Here is a 19,616-nt window from a genome sequence, read left to right on the forward strand (position 1 = left end):
AACCATGAACGGCCCTCAACCGTTCTGCCTGCTCAAGATTAAACCCGCTTCATGCTGCTGCTTTCATTATACTGAACTCAATAAACAAAACTGATGAAGTTGAATCTCCATAAAACAATATGCAAAATGTGTCACCAAAACCAAGAAAATTAAAACCAAAGGAACACTGACTAGTTAGAGAGAGAAGCTACGGTAGGATCTAGTTCCATCAAACAGTAATTATGTCCTCAGTTTTAAGAAGCCACACGGCCAGGAATTCACACAACTCGGCTAACGGTAAGACTAATCTATCCAGCCCACTCTCCGGTGCGCTGAAGGTCTGCCCAGGTTAACTGACCACCAGCATTTGTCATTTGTCTCAAAGTAGCTAAAGCAATTAACCGAATCAAAAGAATCACTCTCTAAATGACTTTGCTACCAAACACACATCTAAAGGTTTTTTCTAAAGGCCAAAATAAATATATAAACAAAGCCTAAAAGGTAAGTAAAACTTTGTTCTTCCCTTTCTCGGTAAAAAACAAAAAAGAGCTCATGTGATGCCCTAAAGCTCCCTCGGTCGATACTGCACCCCCCCCCCCCAATTTATTCTCTTCAAATGACAGCAAAGAAAATAACCAATCACAGATTAAAGAACCCCTTCGGTGTATGGGCAGCACCCTGCATCCCTTTCAAACACCAGACAGGAAAGCTGGGCTCCTGAGGGTCAATGTGTGGGTCGCCTGGGCACTCCCTGTGCAGCAAGAGGCACCTCTCCAGAAATGACACTTCCGGGCACCTGGGGAGCGTGAAGCACAACCTTGTGAAGAGCTATCCCCTCCCCCGCCCAAGGGAGGGAAAGCAATCCCTCCTCTAGACCCAACTGTTCTGGCTGTGAGCATTTCCCCTGCCCCACCCATCGCCTCAGGCTCATTTTTCAGGGGCGATGGCTGTGGAGGGAGTGACCAGGAGAAACCGAGTCTCCTCCCCAGGCCTAAACACGTCCCACCTGTGCGCCTGTAGGAAATACAACCAACATAACCCACAAACTACAACTACTTGACAAGATCCATCCACCCGAGGGAAGCGGAAGGCAGGGAGGGGAGATGGGCAGATGAGACACAGGAAGAGTAACAGTATTCAATTCTCATAGCTACAGAAAAATCTGCAGCTATGGACTTCCTTCTGGACTTTGAAGAGTGTTATAAATCCATATACCATTTTTTAAGATGGTGAAAATACTCTGTATGGTATTATAACGATAGATTCATGTCATTACACATTTGTTTAAACCCCCAGAACATATAACATCAAGAGTGGACCCTAAAGGGGGCACCTGGGTGGCGCAGTCGGTTAAGCACCCAACCCTTGGTTTCGGCTCAGGTTGTGGTTGTGGGATCCAGCCCCATGTCAGGCTCTGCACTCAGCACGGAGTCTGCTTAAGACTCTCTTCCCCTCTCGCTCTGCCCCTCCCCCTCACGCATGTGCGCTCTCCTCTCTCTCTCTCTCTCTCCCCTCTCTCTCTCGGACCCTAAGGTAAACTGTGGACTTTGGGCGATTATGAAGTGTTGCCGTACGCTTGTCCATGGTAAGAAAATGTCTCTCTCCCTCTGGAGTGGTGCTCACAATGGGGGAGGCTGCACGTGTGGGGGGAATGTGTTATACGGGAACTCTGTGCCTTCCTCCGATTTTGCTATAAACCTAAAACTGCTCTAAAAAAAAAGTCTTAAAAAAGAAAGAATAGATGGAGACATGATTTGAAATGGTGATATAAGTAAAAAATAAAATAAAAATAAAAAGCTAAAACAAAACAAAAGAGAGGCTTTTCAGTGGATGATGATGATAAGAGTACAAATCCATCAACATGTTTTGGGAAGGGTCTGCCTTACATGCTCTGGAGACAGAAACCCTGACTCTCCAGAGCGTCAAGGGAGAATGCAGGGGCCTCTCGCAGAGTGGTCTTGCCTTTCCTGGGGGGGGGGGGGGGGGGGTTAGGGCACGGGACGGGGGGGGTGCGCGGCCTGTGTGGCCCCTAGCGGCCCCTAGCGGGACAGGAGAGGGACGCGGTGAAGGAAACATGCCTGCAGAGACGGCGCTGCGCGGGGAGGACTGCAGCAAGAGGGTCCTGCGTAGGAGTCTATAGCACGCGAAGCCCACAGAGAGAGGAGACGCCTCGGGGAGAAGCACGAACACAGGAGACACGACAGAGAAGAGGGGACCACTGAGAACGTATGTGGTCTGCAATGCTGTGAGCAAGGCCAAGGAGAAAGCAAACCCAAAGCAGGAGGGCAATTCCTGCCAGCGTTTGATAACTACCCAAACGGTCCCCTTCCTGAGCCGAATCGGCGATGTTCTAAGCAGCGCAGTGAGTGCCAAGGGGGCACGTGCAGGAGACGAACCGGCTGGCCAACGAGACGGGAGGAAGAGACTCACAGACACCCCGGGCCGAGAGAAAGAGCCCACCACCACATGGGAGAGCTCCTCAGCAGCTACCGGGTTAACAGCAGGCAAGCAGCGAGGTTCTTCCGGACACTCCGGATCCAGAGGGGTCACACTGAGAAATACCCTTCTCCTGAAATTATGTTTTCAGCAGTATCGTGCCTCAGATCTGCTGAGTTTCTTAATGCTTTAGGGTAACACAATGGAAAAATAATCTGAATTTAAAAATGGAAACTTTTTATATTCCAAAAGGAAGAGTCCCTGCTTTTCAAAACCGAGGGCTCTCGAGTACCCATAGCAGAGTACGAGGCTGCGATAAGGATGGCACGCAGATGGTTCAAGAACCACCGCCTCGTGCAGGCCGACCTGGTGTGCAGCCCGCGAGTTCCAAGCAGTCCAAGGCCCAAGCCTCACACCGGCGGAGAGTGCGCCACGGCCTTTCCACTCACCACACACGGACAGACCTACCACTCACCGTCTCTCGTCCACGGCTCCACGAGGAGGTTTTCAGGCCCTGACTTCTCCTCTTTCCCTTTGACATCACAGGCCTGAAGGGTCAACTGAAGAGGTTTACCTGATCAAAGAAAAGAGAGAGGATGAGAGCCTTAAGCTGGCACAAGGTAAAAAATAAAAACTAGCAGGCACGTCCGTGGAAATGGAAAGCAGGTGGCCAGGAGACTACTGACGGAAAACGCACCCGCTGAAAAGCTAAAACAGAAGGTGACGCCATTCTTCTATGCTTTCCTGAAGGAGACCAAGTACGGCTTTATGTCCCTACGTGATTCCAAGAAGAGGTCTCTAGAATAACCACTCCTCAGAAACAAGGCACATTATAAGATACAAGACAAATACCACAGATTCAACATGTTTGGGAGAGGAATTCCTAAAATAGTGTTTTGGAGCCAGTAACTAATTTTATTACAGTTGCATTTACATGTATAAGTAGTATCTTAGGGTCTAGGGTTGTGTTTCTTTAATACACCTAACAGGCAAATTTTGAAAGTTTTAAGACGTTTAAAAAGTACTGTTTGCTGTAATGACCTGAAAGCTTTTCCTTTTTCTTTCACGCTAATAATCTTTTAATGAATACCCATTAACGTATAACCAACCCGGAACTAGAACACTGCCAGTGACAAACATTCCCTCCTGCGTCCCTCCCCTATCCAGTGTTCCCTGCCCAAATAACTGCTCATCTGAATCCATAACTTTCCTGGAGAGTATTTCTCAAACACTACGTATCCCTCCCATCCAGCCGTGCCTGCTATGGGCTCCCTACCCCACCAAAAAAATGACCTTTTCAAATTTAAGAGGAAAACTGGATTTACGAGACATCAATTGTCGGACCTTAAAAATTACACATAAATTACTAAGTTGTATGAAGGCAAAAGAACAAATAGCATGGCAGAAACAGCACAGTTTGCCCGTTTAACTGAAGAGGATGGGATCCAAGACTGTACTTTGTGGACAAAACGTTAGTGCCAGAGGCCGGGATGGCAGATGAGTTGTTCCTCAGGTACCAACTGAGAAGGGTTAGGAGGGCCCATCCCGAGTCAGCAGGAAAGCGCCAAGGGGGACGGTGGCCGGGCCCAGGGGGGCAAGGCGGTGGTGGACACACAGCTCTCACAGGGACGCAGAGCGATGCGGTCTAGGGCTTTGTGCCTTGTCTGGGCCAGTTCCCTCCCTCCTCCAGATGGGAGGTACTCCAACTTCCCAACCCTCTTGGTCTACACAGAGAGACGCATCTGTACCTCATCGAAGACGGCGGTGCTCAAATGACCACCAAGCCTAAGTGGTCTGGCCGGTAAACCCCGGGAGTACAGCCCAGGGGATACTCAGAGCCTCTTCCGATGCTGCCATCAACGGGCCCACATCCCCCTTCTCCCTGCCAGCCCCTGTAGGAGAGGATATGTTCATTCCGGAATCACGGGGTAGCTACCAACTGCCCAAGGAGGTAAGAAGATGCCAGGTTAATTACGGTGTTTTGGCTCGTCCACCGCGCCGTGCTCACTTACCGTATTTAAGGAGCAGGGTTTGCCTGACGGATGCCATGGAGGAGATGAGGGACGAGGCGTCGTACTGTGTGTCCAGGTGGTCAGTGATGGTACACAGAGAGCTCAGCACTTTGGCAACACTTCCTCTTGCCAGTGCAAAGGCCAGAAGAGTCAGCTCCACCTCTGGAGTCGAACAGCAGCTATAAACAAAGAGCAAAAAACTCGTCACTTCCTAAAAACATGAGAAAACCCAGGTATCCCCCAAACCCCACGTAACTGACCACCATCAGTAAAATCCACCTGTCATATGCTTTCTGTATGTTGATCAGAAATACTTTCTCAAAATCCTCAAGATAACCTAAAGAAAACCTAAGTCAACCCAGAGGACCAGGACATTAAATCCTCCCCTCTGGGCCCTTAATCTGTAACTATTAAATACTACTAACAATATCAATTTTAACAAGTCAAACTTTATAAACCAAACAATAAACAAACAAACCACAAATAAAGAAGCCGCTGCAATAAACCTCTGCTAAGATTGATCAGCTGCCAGAGGTTCAAGGGCTCATTCCTCCAAGCACTAACAACCTACTTTAGATGTCCTCCGAACACCTTACACTGAAACTTCTAAAACTCCCGATGTCTCTGGACCCGGTTTGTGCTCCGACCCAGTAGCGCCCTCAGGGCTGGGCGGACACGGAACAGCAAGCACTAAGTCTGTCAAGATACTAAGGGGCCTCACCCAGGCCCCCAGCCCAGGGGCTTATTTGCTGGCGGGTGCCGGGGAGGCCGTGGGCTGGGGCTCCAAGTAAGCTGAGAGCTTCCGCACTGGGGACTCTAAGGCACCTGTTCTGGCTGCGTCAGAGGACCCCCACCCCCTGAGGTCAGGTGGTGTCGCTACAGAATAGAGCTTAGAGGGCTGAACTATGATTTTACTTCAGCCACTGCAAATGAGCGATTTTTAGTGCTGATCTCTAAAAGATTAAAAATTTTTTTTAAAAAAAGACTTAACAAGCATAGAGACCCTCTACCCCCTACAAGCCCCATCTCATCAACCTTGACTTTACCTAGTTATCCTTATGAGGAAGCTGTCCACTTCTTCTAGAACGTTGGGAGACAGGAAAGTCGAGAAATCCGTAGATCCTGGTGAGAGGGAAAGCGGAGGCATGTGCTGCAGTGCCTTCCTGCAAGTGGGAGATGGAAAATCAGAACAAATCCAGGCAATGCATTAATTTAATAATATTCAATGAACACCAAACTGTTAGACGCCTGTTGGGATTAATCCCTCATAAACAAAGTGTTCCCACAGAGAGCCCGGCACACAACATCGAACCAGCTTTTTTCCCCAGGAGTCACGGTGCCAAGTAACTTCATGGAGTTTCCTTCTTTTTTATTTATTCTTTCTTTTAAGAGTCCCATTTCCTTCCAAGGAGACTTATTCCAGTCTTTGGGATCAAGTTTTCATTTCACAAAGGGTGGGCAGAAGACATACATACTCTACAGAAAAAACCCTGGAGTTCTTAGAAAATGTGACCCCAGAGGCAGAGCAGTCTGTGGCCCAGTAAGCAGTTCATGTTACACATTCCATCTTGAGATCTACGGCATCTAAAGACACGCCACGAATTTTCTTTCCTCCTAGGCATGAGCACCTGTCACAGTTTCTATTCTTGCCCCGTGTTTCTTGGCCTTTCTACCTTAATGCCTGCTTCAATGTTTGTCTTCTCTCGTCTCCTCTTACGTTTATCTTTCTGAATCCCCCAAAAGTTTTACCTCATCCAGACTCGTAGTCATCAGACAGACTGATGCAAACAAAATGACTGGGTCCTACTCCACGCCAGCAACTGCGCTGGGTGAGCGAGTGTAGCGCGAACAATGTGAAGGTATGCAAAAAGTAACTCAAAATTCTACAACTGACCGTCATTTCAAGGGAACCGGAATGAGAATCCCTCCAACGGTATTATTCCTATTTCAAAACGGAGACAATACAGCAAGGCTAACGTTGTGTCGGCTTCCCTCTGCTCTCATTCTTCTCCCCACTCTACAAGGGGCTGCACAGGATGGCAGCCACAGGAACGGCAGCTGGTCAACGAGGCCAAACGCACACGAGCGTGCAGTGATTTACCAAATTTATTTCTATTGATACAACACTTCTGTTTCATGATATTCTTTTTATTGTCCCTCACTGATTTTTTTCAAAAAAAAAATGACAGTAGTTTTAGATCACTGATATTTAAACATTAGGAGTGAAAACATAATTGCGGATTAACAATTACAAGTATTTAGAAATATAAACTTTAAATATATCCATTCCTCAAAAACTTGGCATATCTTTACAAGAATAAGGTAGAAAGCTCTTCTTCTTCTTCCCCTTCCTGCGAATTCAGTCCATAAAGCAGGGCTGCACAAGGCAGACACTCATGTGTGTCTGGGTGGGAGGGCAGGGCACCCTGGGGGCCCATAACGGGGTGCAGAAGTGGGTACTGAGCAGAGTGCGAAAGGTATGTGCACAAAGGGACGGCCTGGCAGGGAATGTGAGCACCAAGGAGGGCGGCCCAGTGCAGAGCGAGGGAACCCAAGGGGAACAAGCAGGGCCCATGCACAGGGACGGTCACAGCAACAGCCCTGCAGAAGGTGCTAGAGTAGGAGTCGGGGAGGAGGGTGTCCAGGCAAGGGCAGGGGGGACGGGAGACGGGTTATATGGAGTAGGACTAAGTAAATAAGTAAATACAGTGGGGAGGAAGGACGGCGGTTTTCTTGTTAACCCAAGAAGGGAGGTGCAAACACAGAGAGAGGAAACCAGAGTGTACACTGGATCAGAAGTGGGGGTGTCGCTGCAGACTCCAGAGTTCTCAGCACTACAGATGCAGAAATGACTACGGGTGTGAGGGTGTGTAAGGTGGACACACACACACGTGTGCTATTTATGCACAAACGTGTATTTCCTATGGGGCCCGCCGACAGGGCCTGAGAGAAGCAATGAGCTCGTCCGTTTAGTCTCCACTAAAAGGGATGATGACCCCTCAGAAACAATGGCTGGTTCCAGGGCTGAGGCAGGGAGCAATCGAAACAGGCCTGGAATAGTCTGCTGTTCTAGAAAGTAAGGGAGTGTTTCAAGTTGCTGAGGACACGTCAAAAGGACACATGAACCACACCAAGGGGGTTCCCATTGGCCAAATCTGGGCCAATCTACACCTCCACACTGGGCTGTTATAAGCCAGCAACTAACACAGGAATCATGAGTCCATACCAATATAAAGTTTGAGGGAGGATGGGACATTTACAGTCTCAAAGCACCCCTCACAAAATACTTACTAATTACCAACACAAAAAAGCCCTTTACAATGGAAAAACTTGGCAGACACCCCTTCCTTCGAGGGATCAGAGTTAACGTGAGCGGGACTAGTAAGTGGACACTAAAGTTGTGCGACACCTGATAGGACGCAATGAGAACACACCATCACTTCTCTGATACTCCTGCTAAAGACACAAAACCTAAACCGAATCATTACGAAACATCAGGTGAACCAAAACTGAACGACACTCCTGGAAATAACCAACCTATAATTTTCGAAAGTGTCAAAGTCGGAACGTCCAGGAAAGACTGAGGAACTGGTCCACACTAGAGGAGACTGAGGAGACGTGACAAACGCCAAGGGTGGCCTGGGTCCTTTTGCTACACGGGACGTCACTGGGACAGCTAGCAGGACCCGAATGGGACCCGAGGACCAGATGACAGCACCGTGCATCACTGGGAACTCCCTGGTCCTCTTGGTGGCAGGGAACCTTCTTGTTGACAGGAAACACACACTCGTGTACTCAGGGACAATGGGGCACCAGGTCTGCAGACCACTCTCGAAAGGCTCAGAAGGAAATAAAGTTGTTGGTATTGTACTTGAGATACTTCTCTAAGTTTCTAATTGATTTTTTAAAAACATGTTTAAACAGGAAGCAAGACAGGAGTACAGACAAATAGGACTTCACATCTGGCACCGCCCGCAGCGCTGCCGGCTGAAAAGCTTCGTTCTCGGAAGACGTCAGAGAACCGCCACTAGTAACTCAAATATGGTACCAGGAGCTCCTAGTTCCTAAGGCTCTAGGTCACCACCCCGCTTTGTCTGTTGTTACCACTGGGTCTTTCTGCCCTACAGGTTTTTGGTTTTGTCTTTTAATTTTTACCTTTTAAAATTTAAATTCACACAGGCGCATCCCTGCCCAGCCCAGTGACTTGCTGTGGGGAGTGTCACAGAGCCCTCGTCTGCGACACGGGGATAAGGTTTACAGGTACGCTTCACAACAGGAGGAGGTAAATAATGCGCGGCATCTGAAGGTGCTGTATCTGATACGAAGTGATCTGTGAATGCGAGCAACTGCTCCCCGTGGGCGAGGAACGGAATGGTGTGCGTGACCCGTCCCCGCCCCCACCCCCCACCCCCCAGACTGGAGCCGAAAGCGCAGACAGGAAACACCAGGGCACCCAGGGCTGAGCCACTGAGTCTCAGGGATGTGCTCTGCAGGGGGGGGGACAAGAGGGGCACCTGGATGGGCGGGGAAGCAGAGAGGACGACTTACTGTGTGTTGTGCAGCACTGTCTGGACAAAGGCGGGGTTTGTCTCCATGGACGCCGTCACCAGAGAGGTTAGCAGAGACCAGTACCAGATTGCAGAAGCATCTGACACCGAGACCCCAGACTTCTTAACTCTCTGAAAGCCAACAGCCCTCAGACCATGAATTCTAGTGTCACATCCATCGCTAAGACAACGTTTTATGTTAATCTGGACATCTGTCAAGCGCAAACGACAAATTCAGTATTGGATTAACTTCTTCAGTTCAGCAAATGCTAGGCTCCCAACTAAAAGCAAAATAGTAATTCCCATTTTGAAAAGAAAATTCTGAAATATACTTTGATGCCAGAAATAAATAATGTGTACAATGGAGCTGGCATATAATAAACTTGTCAGAAAAGCATCAACCAAACTAAGGAGTCATAAGACTACTGTGGAAATTTAAGGGTGGCTTAACCCTTTCCATCACGAAGTTTCTCAGGAATTTATGCATCTTGAAAATTAACACGAAGACCATTTTTTAAATCCTGATTGAATACGTGGTGAGAAAATTTCTAGAATTTTTGCTGGGGTTCTGAAATTTTGATTTAAAGAGTTGCTGCCTCACAGCAGTTGTGAGAATTTATGTTTAATAATCAAGTCCAAATGGATGACAACACAGGCATGACCCCCTTTTAAGAGCTGTCACAATCCCCTGTTTGGGCTGGAGAGGAGGAGGTGACAAGTTGAAGAGGACACGGCTAAGAGAAAGGAGCGTCTACTCCAGGAGCTTAACTACCGCTTTGCCCAGGCACGAGACACAAAGACGCTACCTCCCTAGGCCTCAGTTCCTCTGAGCAAAGTAAGGACACTTCTTTTGGCCCAGGAAAGCATTAGGAGAAATGAGACAAAACATGAAGCATCCCGGCTCCCTGAATGAAAAAAGCCTGGAAAGAAATCACAGAATTGTGATTATTTCCAAAACGCTAGGTGTGAAGCAAGGTCATACTAGTATAAAAATGGGAACAACGTACATGTCCAGGAATAAAGGGCTGGTTAAAATTAAGGCATGTTCTTACATCGCTAAGTGAAGGTGTGCAAGAACACACGGTCTGCAATACGCTAAAACATTTTACACAACGGCATGGAAAGACTGTCGCCGTTTTGTAAATATGGATACAGATACGTTACGTTTTGTGAGTACACGTGCACAACGCGACGTTTTATTTTAAGCCACGAGCGTGTGCACGCTCACGGATCGCTCACGGATCGCACACGCACACACACACACTTAACGAGCGAAGATCTGGAAGGATCCACACTAACATATTCACAGTGACAATCCCTTGGGTAGTGGGATTTTGAATAATCTCTGTTTATCTGTATTTCTCTAATTTTCTAATAAGGAAACAAGAATAAAATAGTTTTCATTAAAAAGGGCTCCTACAACTTTCTACGAAACACCACAGAGACGAAACAATGGCTACTCCCATGTGCATGAGAAGCAAATCAAACCTCCCAAGAAAATCCGACAGTGTCTCCGCTGTAGAGGTCCTCCCACTAAAAACGGTCCCTTCCTCGCCCCTCCCACTCCCCAAATCAGAAGGCAAGCTGCCTCGTGGCTGACTCACAGAGCTGACTGATGTTGGCATTTTCCAGCAGTGTCACATAGCCAGTGACATTGCTGGGAATGTGCACGTCACGGACATCCTGAAGATCGCTGGCACTTCTCCCCACAGCTACTGTCACCTGCTGCGGCATGTAGCTCTGGTCAGTGGCAGCCACCGCGATGGACAAGTGCCGGAGCACAACGTCTGGCTTCATTTTTAAGCTGGAAAACACGGGGAGCACAAACGACAAGTGTGTATATGGGGCGAAGCTGGCAGCGCCACGAGTCCCATCTCTGCAGGCTTGTACTGGATACCGCCAGACACTCTCTCCGAAAAGCAACCCCCTGGAAAAGTCCTTACGACCTCCCTGTGTCTCTAAATTCCCTTCGGTTCAAGGTTAATCTTAAATTTCCCTTTAAGCCATCAGTACGGGCAGGAAAGGACAACATGACCTGCAAGAAGCAAATTCTAAACCTCATCTGAAGAACTGAATATATTCCCTCTTCTGTAAATTAGATGGCTAAAGGTCACATATACTCCCCGTGAGAGAACAAGACAATCACTTCTATTTCCACCAACTGAATCAGCCCGTTCTCTGAAGAGACAGGTGAAACTTTAAATGGCAGCTTCAGAACTTCTAGAAATACCAGCTTACGGCCGCCAACCCCACCCCAGGGTTCCTGCTCATCCCATCCCCTCCTCCTCTGCCAAACTGGCAAAGAGAGGTGCATACAGATTTTTTTGATGCACAGAAAGGATCTTAAAAAGTAAAATCACATCTGATGTAAGAAAAATACTTGCCCCTTGTGATGTTAATTTTCCTGAGAAACTAGTGGAAAAGATCTGAAATCAGTATGATAAAATATAAATACTCTTTCTCCCTTAAGTACCAAGTGCAGGAATTACCCATGTTCACGAATACACGACACAGGGAGCATGACTATCCACGTTCATGAATACACAACGCAGGCAAAATGACTACCTACGTTCATGAATACATGAAGCAGGCAGCATGATTTCATGTAATTCTTTTTACTTGATTCTTCAGACGTCTCCACAGATAGTCACTTCCAATAAGAAAACAACCAGGCAGGGAAGCAGAAAACATTCTAAACTTCAGAAGCTAATTTGTGACCACACTGATGAGGTACGAGAAAGCAAGCAGGTCCTTTTCTGGGCTCTCACCAACCGCTGTTCTAGCACCCACCGAATCCAGTGTGAGCGGGCACTGCCATCTGATTGCCAGTAGGAGGACGTTTCTCCATTTGTCATCTTGTCGATGTCTGCCGGGTTGGAGGATGCTTCTATGTAAGCGTAGCACTTTGCTACTGACTTAAGTTTGTCCATCTCTGGGCTTCTGGTTAGATCTCCAGGACTTTCTGCAGGGAAAACCAGATTCTATCACATGACATCTCTTTCACAAAGAGAAATAAAGGGTCATTTAAAATATCTAACATAAATATGCTTGGTACTTTGGTCCTAGAAAAATAAGTATTCCTTAAAATCTCCTTCCAAAAAACCCTTATAAAGCAGAAATTGGCCAAGGGTTGCTCCATGAGCTCACTATAGTAAAATACTTAATTCACTGATATATTTGCAAAACCACACTAAGAGAAGAAAAGGGTATCTTACAGTCTCAGTGGACATTTCTTTAAGTATGTGTGAGACTTTGTAAGCCACTTGTGTTTGTGAGAGCGGCCCCATCCTACCCTCATCTAACTTCCTGCTGGGTCCCAAGCCTTCTCGCCGGTTTGTATGTCACAGGACGTAGATCCGCACACACGTAACAGGTGCTGTGTACTGTGAGCTGGGCACTTCTCTGGATGTTTTCTACGTACTAATTCAGTTCAGAGACGAGGAAACCAAGGCACAGAGTTAAGTAAGTGCCCAAGGTCAGAGTTAGTAAAAAAAATTCAGTCTGTCCTAACACGTTACAAAATATATTTTTGTTCCCTAGGGTATCATTCGTCTTTTTTTTTTTTTAAAGATTTTATTTATTTATTTGAGAGAGAGAGAGAGAGAGAGTGAGAGAGCATGAGAGGAGGAGGGTCAGAGGAAGAAGCAGACTCCCCTCGGAGCAGGGAGCCAGATGCGGGACTCGATCCCGGGACTCCAGGATCATGACCTGAGCCGAAGGCAGTCGCTTAACCGACTGAGCCACCCAGGCGCCCTCATTCGTCTTTTGACTCTGCTTCTATTTTCTGCTATACAGACCTTTCAGTTTGCATAAAGTCTAACTTATTAATCTCTGATAGTTTCTGAGTCTCACATCTTGCTTAGCCAGGTCCCTGTGGCAGGAGCTGTGCAGAGTGGGACTACTCTCTTCCAGCACTTCAGTTTCTTTACAGTTGAACTTTTCGATCCACCTGAAATTTGTTTCAGTGAATGGAATGGGTTAAGAATCTGGTTTTATTTTCTTCTCCAAATGGCTGGCCAGTTGCCCCGACCTCACTTGTTGACTTAATTCACCTTTCCATCCATTTGTAATGCTGACTCTATCTGGTACCGTATTCCCACACGCACTTGAGTCTCTTTGCGGACTCTGTGTTCCACGGACCTGAGTGAGTCCACACTGTGTGTGGTGGCCTTCCTCCTTGACTCAACTACTACTCACAGAGTACCTACTATGTGGCAGGCAGAGTTCGAGTGCTAAGGATAATGACACGAACAAGGCAGACGAAACGGAGAGAAATAATAATGTTACAATTTCAAATAATAAGTGCCATTTAGAACATTAAACCTACAAAGGTGATGGTGACCAGAAGGGGGAGTGATGGGGAATGGGGGCGTTAATTAGATGAAGTAATGAGACCAGTTGTGGGAAGGAAGGAAGGCAGGAAGGAGGGGACGGAAGGGGGACGGGGAAGGGGAAGGGAAGGGAGGCAGGAGGGAAGGAGGGAAGGAGGGAAGGAAGGAGGGAAAGCAGGCAGGCTGGCTTTCAGAGATGAAGGCAGGGAGAAGGGCTGGCTGCTACGGCATGTGGAACGTGTTGAGGAGCCCCCACCACGTGGGTACACGTACCCTTTTCTCTCTGGAGCAGCTGATCCAAGGACTCCTTCAGAACGGAAGCCCTCATGGAGCACACGTTCCCGCAGTGGTCCAGCATGGGGCAGGGGACAGCCGTGCCGCAGAGCCGATTGCGGTGTAGGAAGCGAAGGATCAGGGATGCATGCGCACCCAGGCCCTCCCTGGACTCTGAGAAGATGTCTATGAAACCTAGGCAGACAAAACCCATTTTTGGTTTTCAGGAACCCACCACAATAGTGTTCCCACACCCCCTGCCTGGTGGCCTCTCGGAATTGGCTGAATTAAAAGCAGCCATTAAGAATCTTCATTGAGGGCGCCTGGGTGGCTCAGTCGTTGAGTATCTGCCTTCGGCTCAGGTCATGATCCCGGGGTCCTGGGATCAAGCCCCGCATCAGGCTCCCTGCTCCTCACGAAGCCTGCTTCTCCCTCTCCCACTCCCCCTGCCTGTGTTCCCTCTCTCTGTTGAAAAATAAATTACAATCTTAAAAAAAAAAAAAAACAACCTTCATTGAGATTTTCAGTTTTTTAAAAAAAGATTTTATTTATTTATTTGGGACAAATTTTATTTATTTATTTAAAGGGACAAGTTCCAATAGGCCCAGCATGGAGCCTATTTAAAAAAAAAAAAAAGACAAGAAAAGAAATGAGAAATGAACCAGTGGTAACCTCAATTTAAACATTAATTTTGGGGCACCTGGCTGGCTCAGTTGGTGGAGCATGAGCCTCTTGATCTTAGGGTTGTGAGTTTGAGCCCCATGTTGGGTTGTTGAGACTACTTCAAAATAAAATCTTAAAAAATTTTTAATTTCATTTTAGTTTAATAGAATTTTAGAAGACTTATAATAAATGATTATTTGTTTCAATCCAAGCTTTAAAAAATGTATAAGCACTGAAATACTGACCAGAAGTTTTTATACAATTTTGTATATAGAATGTGGACTAGGAATCAAGTTTATCACATTAGAAAGGAAAAGTGTAACTGCTTTTATATACTAAGCTACATGAGATCACGATAATGATGATGCAGCCACCACCCTGACCATAGTCCCCGGCGGCATCTCACAACGCACAAGGCTCTGCCCCAGGTGCTCCTCCCGGGCTCCACATTCTCTCCAGGGCGGCTCCCTGGAGTCTGCCCACTCTGCCCATCCCTCTGGCCGCTGCCCAGGCCCTGGCCTCAACATCTCCTGTTCACACTGACCCACCCAGATTTCCTGAGTGGCTCTCCTGGCTGCCCTTTGTCTGGCATTAACCCAAGTAATCCTACAAACACAACGTCTACCCGTTTAAAACCCTTTCATGACCCATCATAACCGACAACACATATGCCTGGAACCAAGGTACCCATAACCCAGTGTGAAGAAGGGAGAGTGTAAACGCAACAGCTTTTCTTGGAGCTCAAATACACTTGTAGGTTTCGGGGCATTTCTCTTCTGTGTGCTTTCTAATGAGTCGCGACAGACCTAACGAAAAGCACCTACAGTATAAGTGTACTGCTTGATGAGCTTTCACAAACAGAACACCCCATCGAAGCAGCACCTGGAACAAGGCTCCAGAAGTCTTAGGAGAAATTACTTTAAGTGTAAAACACACAGGTTATATTCTAGAATGAGACTTCGCACTGACTTTCAAGATAGAACATGAGGCTGAGGAGAGACTGTGTGTTGGAAGCACCCCATTTTGATGACGCCCCCCCGCCCCGCCCCGGCAAACCCTGGAGACACCAGTTCAATTTCCCCAAGACTCAAAAGTCCGGGCCACCCCTCACCCTCCTCATACAGTTCTTCTCCCGTTGGCAGACCCCACAGCAGCCCCACCTTCACGTGAGGACATGGCTGATGGAGCACCCGTGTGCTCAGGACGCATGGGAGAACACAGACAGCCTCTTCTAATGGGAAGTCATACAAGTCTGGCAAACACTGAGCACCAGCACGATAGGGTAAGAAAGGGACAAGTTCCAATCTCGGCTGGAAAGAGGGACGAGGAAACAAATCCCAGGAGCCAAGCTAGCCCAGCTTACCAAGGTTCAGGCTAGGACTGCGATAAAGCAATTTCTTTTAAACTGAGCGGTGACAGAAAATTTTGACAAGAACGTCCCAGTCACAGCTCTGGTACATAAACACCTCGGGATCCGAACCCCGCGTTTTTCTCACCTAATCTCCCCAGAGCAACAATGCAGTAAGTATTATCTTGGGTGGGTTCCCTGATCTCCACCCCATCCCTCCCCTCCCAAACATCTGTTTGAGGTGTCCACGTAAAGCTCCTGATGCTTCTCATGTGCAAAAGCGGGAGCAATACGTAAATGCCAAGATATACTTTAGCTAAACATAATCCAAAGCATAATTTTAACTGCCGTGAGAGTAGGAAAAAGTTCATATGTCTGGACTACTTACAACGCTCTATAAAGATGACATAATTAAAGACAACTTGAGGAAGAATGAAAATGTGCATTCTTCACTAATACACAAACGTCATCCTTCCCTAGCTCAGCACAGCCTCCACATTAAGCCAGAGAGGTCAAGGGCCATCAGATTCACATCTACGTATCTACCAAGTCTACCTGCCTCCACCGCTGTTCTTGCCAGGCTCCGTGCTAAGTAGTAGGACCCCGAATGCAGAGCAGGAAAGTTCTGAGATAAGCTGAGGCTAAAAGGGTGATATGCAAAGTTTTTTCCTCTCAAAAACTCAATTGTTTTCTCACTGGAAAAAAAGGAGGGTAATTTAACTTTGAATCTGTCTTCTGAGTCCCCAGAAGAAACCATACAAAAACACAAAGTTTGTTCATAGGTACAATGCAGAAGAAGTATTACTTAATTTGTATGCTACTTATATTATTACTTAAATTTCTGAGCGATAGCTTTCTAGTAAAACAAAACCAACAAACAAAAAAACCCACTGGGTGCCTACCATATACCCAAAATGTGTTAAATGTGAGGACATAGCAGAAAGAGAAGGCCGCTATCCTCATGGAGCTCACAGTGTAGGAGTAAAGACAGACAGTTACAGATAAGTGGGTAATGAATTAATTACAGTGGTGACATGAGGCAAAAGACAAATGTGCGATGCTAAGAGGACCAGGAGCCAGGGACAGCTTCTTGAGAGAGTGAAATAAAGAGATCCACTAAGGAAGGTAGGCTCACAACAAAAGTTCACAAAAATGGTAGAACTGCTCAAGCATCACGGTCCTGGGGACCCAAGGAGATGATTGCACAGACTGAGTCAGTTCCTGTGCTTAATAGAGACTCCTGGAGAAGCACATTTATCTCACGGGGCCCTCACCTTACCTAATTACAACCCATAGGACAGCAAAGTTCAACCTGGCCCTACGCTAGCACTCTCTGGCCTTCAGCACTCAGGTGAGAGCCTTACCTGGGACAAGAGAACAGGCCTGCAGTTGTCTGATGATGTGGCTTAATTCCCCCTGGAGATTAGCTCCACTGGAATTCTTGAGGGCCTCCAACATGTTCTCAGCATCGACGGTACCATCGCCCTCTGCATCAAACTGGGCAAAGGCCTACAACATAAGAGATGCAATATAATCACGTCTGTTCCAAATCTGGACACTTTGTTGCTGCCAGTGCCCTGTGGTAGTTGGGCAAAGAGTCCATTTACATCATTCAGAGAACAATCAAATTCAGGACAGTAACTCACTGTGCTTTGCAGAATGTATGTGTACAAGTATTACTTCATATACACACAATTTTATCATCTCATCTCTCTTTCAAGAGATTAATCCCCTTCTCCCAAATAACTTCAGGAAGCAAGCAGTGCAACATTTTTCAGCAAGTTAGAGAGAGCCAGATAGAAAGCTAGAGTGGGAGACTGGGCTCAGAGTAGCACCTCAGGTTTAGCAGGGCTTTTCCTTTCAAACACTCTTTGGACACAAGACCTAACTGGATACTTATCTATGCCACCGCTCTGTTTTCACTAACCTTTAGCCATAATCGAGCTTGCTCCCTGCCAGTATTGGGCCATCTGGGGAAGTGGGTACAGTGTGGGATTTGGTTTGAATCCTGCTCTGTCACTAACCGGCTATATGACTACCCACACATTCCTTTACCTCCAGAAGCCTTAGCTCCTTGATCTGAAAGATGGAGCAAATATTACCAAACTCACAGGCTGCTGTCTGGACTAAGCGGCATCTGAACAGAGTCCAATACAATGAAAGCACATTAGACTGCTTTTGAACCCGCGTCGTCACCCTCTCCTGTGTCCCTGACGCCGGCTCCTCCCATGTTCTACAAGACTCTCCTCACCTGGCGACTGCCCTTTCTCCCCAGATCTCAGTCCCTCCCAGATTAGTGGCTTCTCTCTTCCTGCTGATTCACTCACTCACAGACATCCCTCACCATGAAATACTTCAGGAGTCTCCCACCTTCTTTTCTAAGTAATCTTCCCTCTCCCTTAAAACTCCTGCCTTTTCCTTATTTCCCTCTTTGTGGAATATGGAGATGTCCCACTGAGTACTGACACGAGTACCCCGATTTCCACCACAGACCTCTAAACACAGTGTTTAAAAGGAACATAGCAAATTCCTACACTCAGGTCCAAAAACCATGGGCATAAATGCAGGCTGGGGGACAGAGTTTAGAGCAATGTGTGAGGGAAAGACAAAGCATTCTCTGTGCATTTCCTCAACCTGACAATATTACCCAAAAAAATGACAGGATCAATGGCTACACCACTCAAAGGATGATGTTCAAAAGGAGAGAAAATATCACCCTGTTCTTTTCTGATTAGACCCAGTCAGGAAGCTGTGTTGGGTCTGGAAGCTCCCCACCAAAAAGAAATGAAATGGAAGGGATCAGAGGAAAGAGATCGTGGTGGAGAGAAGACACTGCCCGTGAGGATGCATGCAGAAGCATGAGCTTTCAGGGTGAAGAACAGGTGCCTGGGATGGGCTGTCACAAGAAGGGCCAGTAAAAACAAAGGTCGTGAGACAGAAGTCAGAGGGGAAAGATAAAAATTAATTAATTAATTAATTTAAGAAAGACGTTAGGGCGCCGGGGTGGCTCAGTCGGTGAAGCCTCTGCCTTCAGCTCAGGTCATGATCCCAGGGTCCTGGAAGGGAGTCCCGCATCAGGGTCCCTGCTCAGCGGGGAGTCTGCTTCTCCCTCTGCGCCTCACCCTGCTCGTGCTTGTGCACGTGCGTGCGTTCTTTCTCTCTCTCTCAAAAATAAATAAAATCTTTAAAAAAAAAAAAAAGACAAAAGTAAATAAAAATAAAATTAAAAAAGACATTAGAGGGAAAAGCTCATTATGAAGATGGACTTGTCTGTTGCCAATGGGGTAGAAAGATGGATTAGGGACTCTGGGAAGGAATGCCCACCACATCCGTTAAGGCTTCCGAGCAAGCTGGACCACCAGCCATCAGGAGTGTGCAAACAAATGCGTTTACCTCTACTTCCTCCTGAAATTCCACTAAGACAGTATCATGAAGGGATCTGTTTTCAAAGCACAAAGACAAAGAGAACATGACGTGATGCAACAGCAACAACATTTTGGAAGCTGGAAAGCAGACGGATGCCCAGTGCTGGCCACTCCTCCACAAGAAAGTGAAGCCCTGAGCTGGAGCTGTGCAAAGCAGAGACACAGGCTGCTCCCCACTGCAGGACCCCAAAAGCCTTCCAAGGACTTGGTGGCCACGGGCGCCACCAAGGGTGGAGGTAATCGATGAGGGGCCTATTTTAAAAAGCAGTTAGAAATGACTGGCTGTAATACTGACCTTAAGGAATCACCCGGGATTGGTTTTTTGTTTTGAAGGGAAAGGGTGATAGTAGGATTGTGTACTTTTTAAAGAGTTCTCATCTCTTAAGATATTTAATGAAACTTTTATATAAGATGAAGTATTTGTGGATGGAAAAGATCTGCTTCAAAATAATTTGGAGGAGGAGCACCTGGGTGGCTCAGTCGTTAAGCGTCTGCCTTCGGCTCAGGTCGTGATCCCGGGGTCCTGGGATCGAGCCCCGCATCGGGCTCCCTGCTCCGCGGGAAGCCTGCTTCTCCCTCTCCCACTCCCCCTGCTTGTGTTC

At 47.2% G+C, this 19,616-nt stretch overlaps 1 protein-coding gene across 4 annotated transcripts in view; it reads right to left on the reverse strand.

Annotated features, from left to right (window-relative positions):
• ZZEF1 (zinc finger ZZ-type and EF-hand domain containing 1) overlaps positions 1–19,616 on the reverse strand; it is a 103,158-nt gene that overhangs the window by 70,089 nt on the left and 13,453 nt on the right. For 3 of the 4 annotated variants that reach the window (XR_004676343.1, XM_034989316.1, XM_034989317.1), the window contains exons 2-9: positions 16,954–17,098; positions 13,579–13,773; positions 11,765–11,936; positions 10,579–10,778; positions 8,976–9,186; positions 5,474–5,590; positions 4,428–4,606; positions 2,891–2,989 (exon numbers count right to left, since the gene is read on the reverse strand). Coding sequence is in view for 3 of the 4 variants with exons in the window: in XM_034989316.1 (XP_034845207.1) it covers positions 2,891–2,989; positions 4,428–4,606; positions 5,474–5,590; positions 8,976–9,186; positions 10,579–10,778; positions 11,765–11,936; positions 13,579–13,773; positions 16,954–17,098 (1,318 nt within the window). In the remaining variant the exon portion in view is untranslated. The remainder of the gene's footprint in view (positions 1–2,890; positions 2,990–4,427; positions 4,607–5,473; positions 5,591–8,975; positions 9,187–10,578; positions 10,779–11,764; positions 11,937–13,578; positions 13,774–16,953; positions 17,099–19,616) is intronic. The other variant, XM_034989318.1, reaches the window with a different exon arrangement.

Source organism: Mirounga leonina, unplaced genomic scaffold (genome assembly GCF_011800145.1).
Source record: "Mirounga leonina isolate KUSES-001 unplaced genomic scaffold, KU_Mleo_1.0 Mir_488, whole genome shotgun sequence".
Lineage (NCBI taxonomy): Eukaryota > Metazoa > Chordata > Mammalia > Carnivora > Phocidae > Mirounga > Mirounga leonina.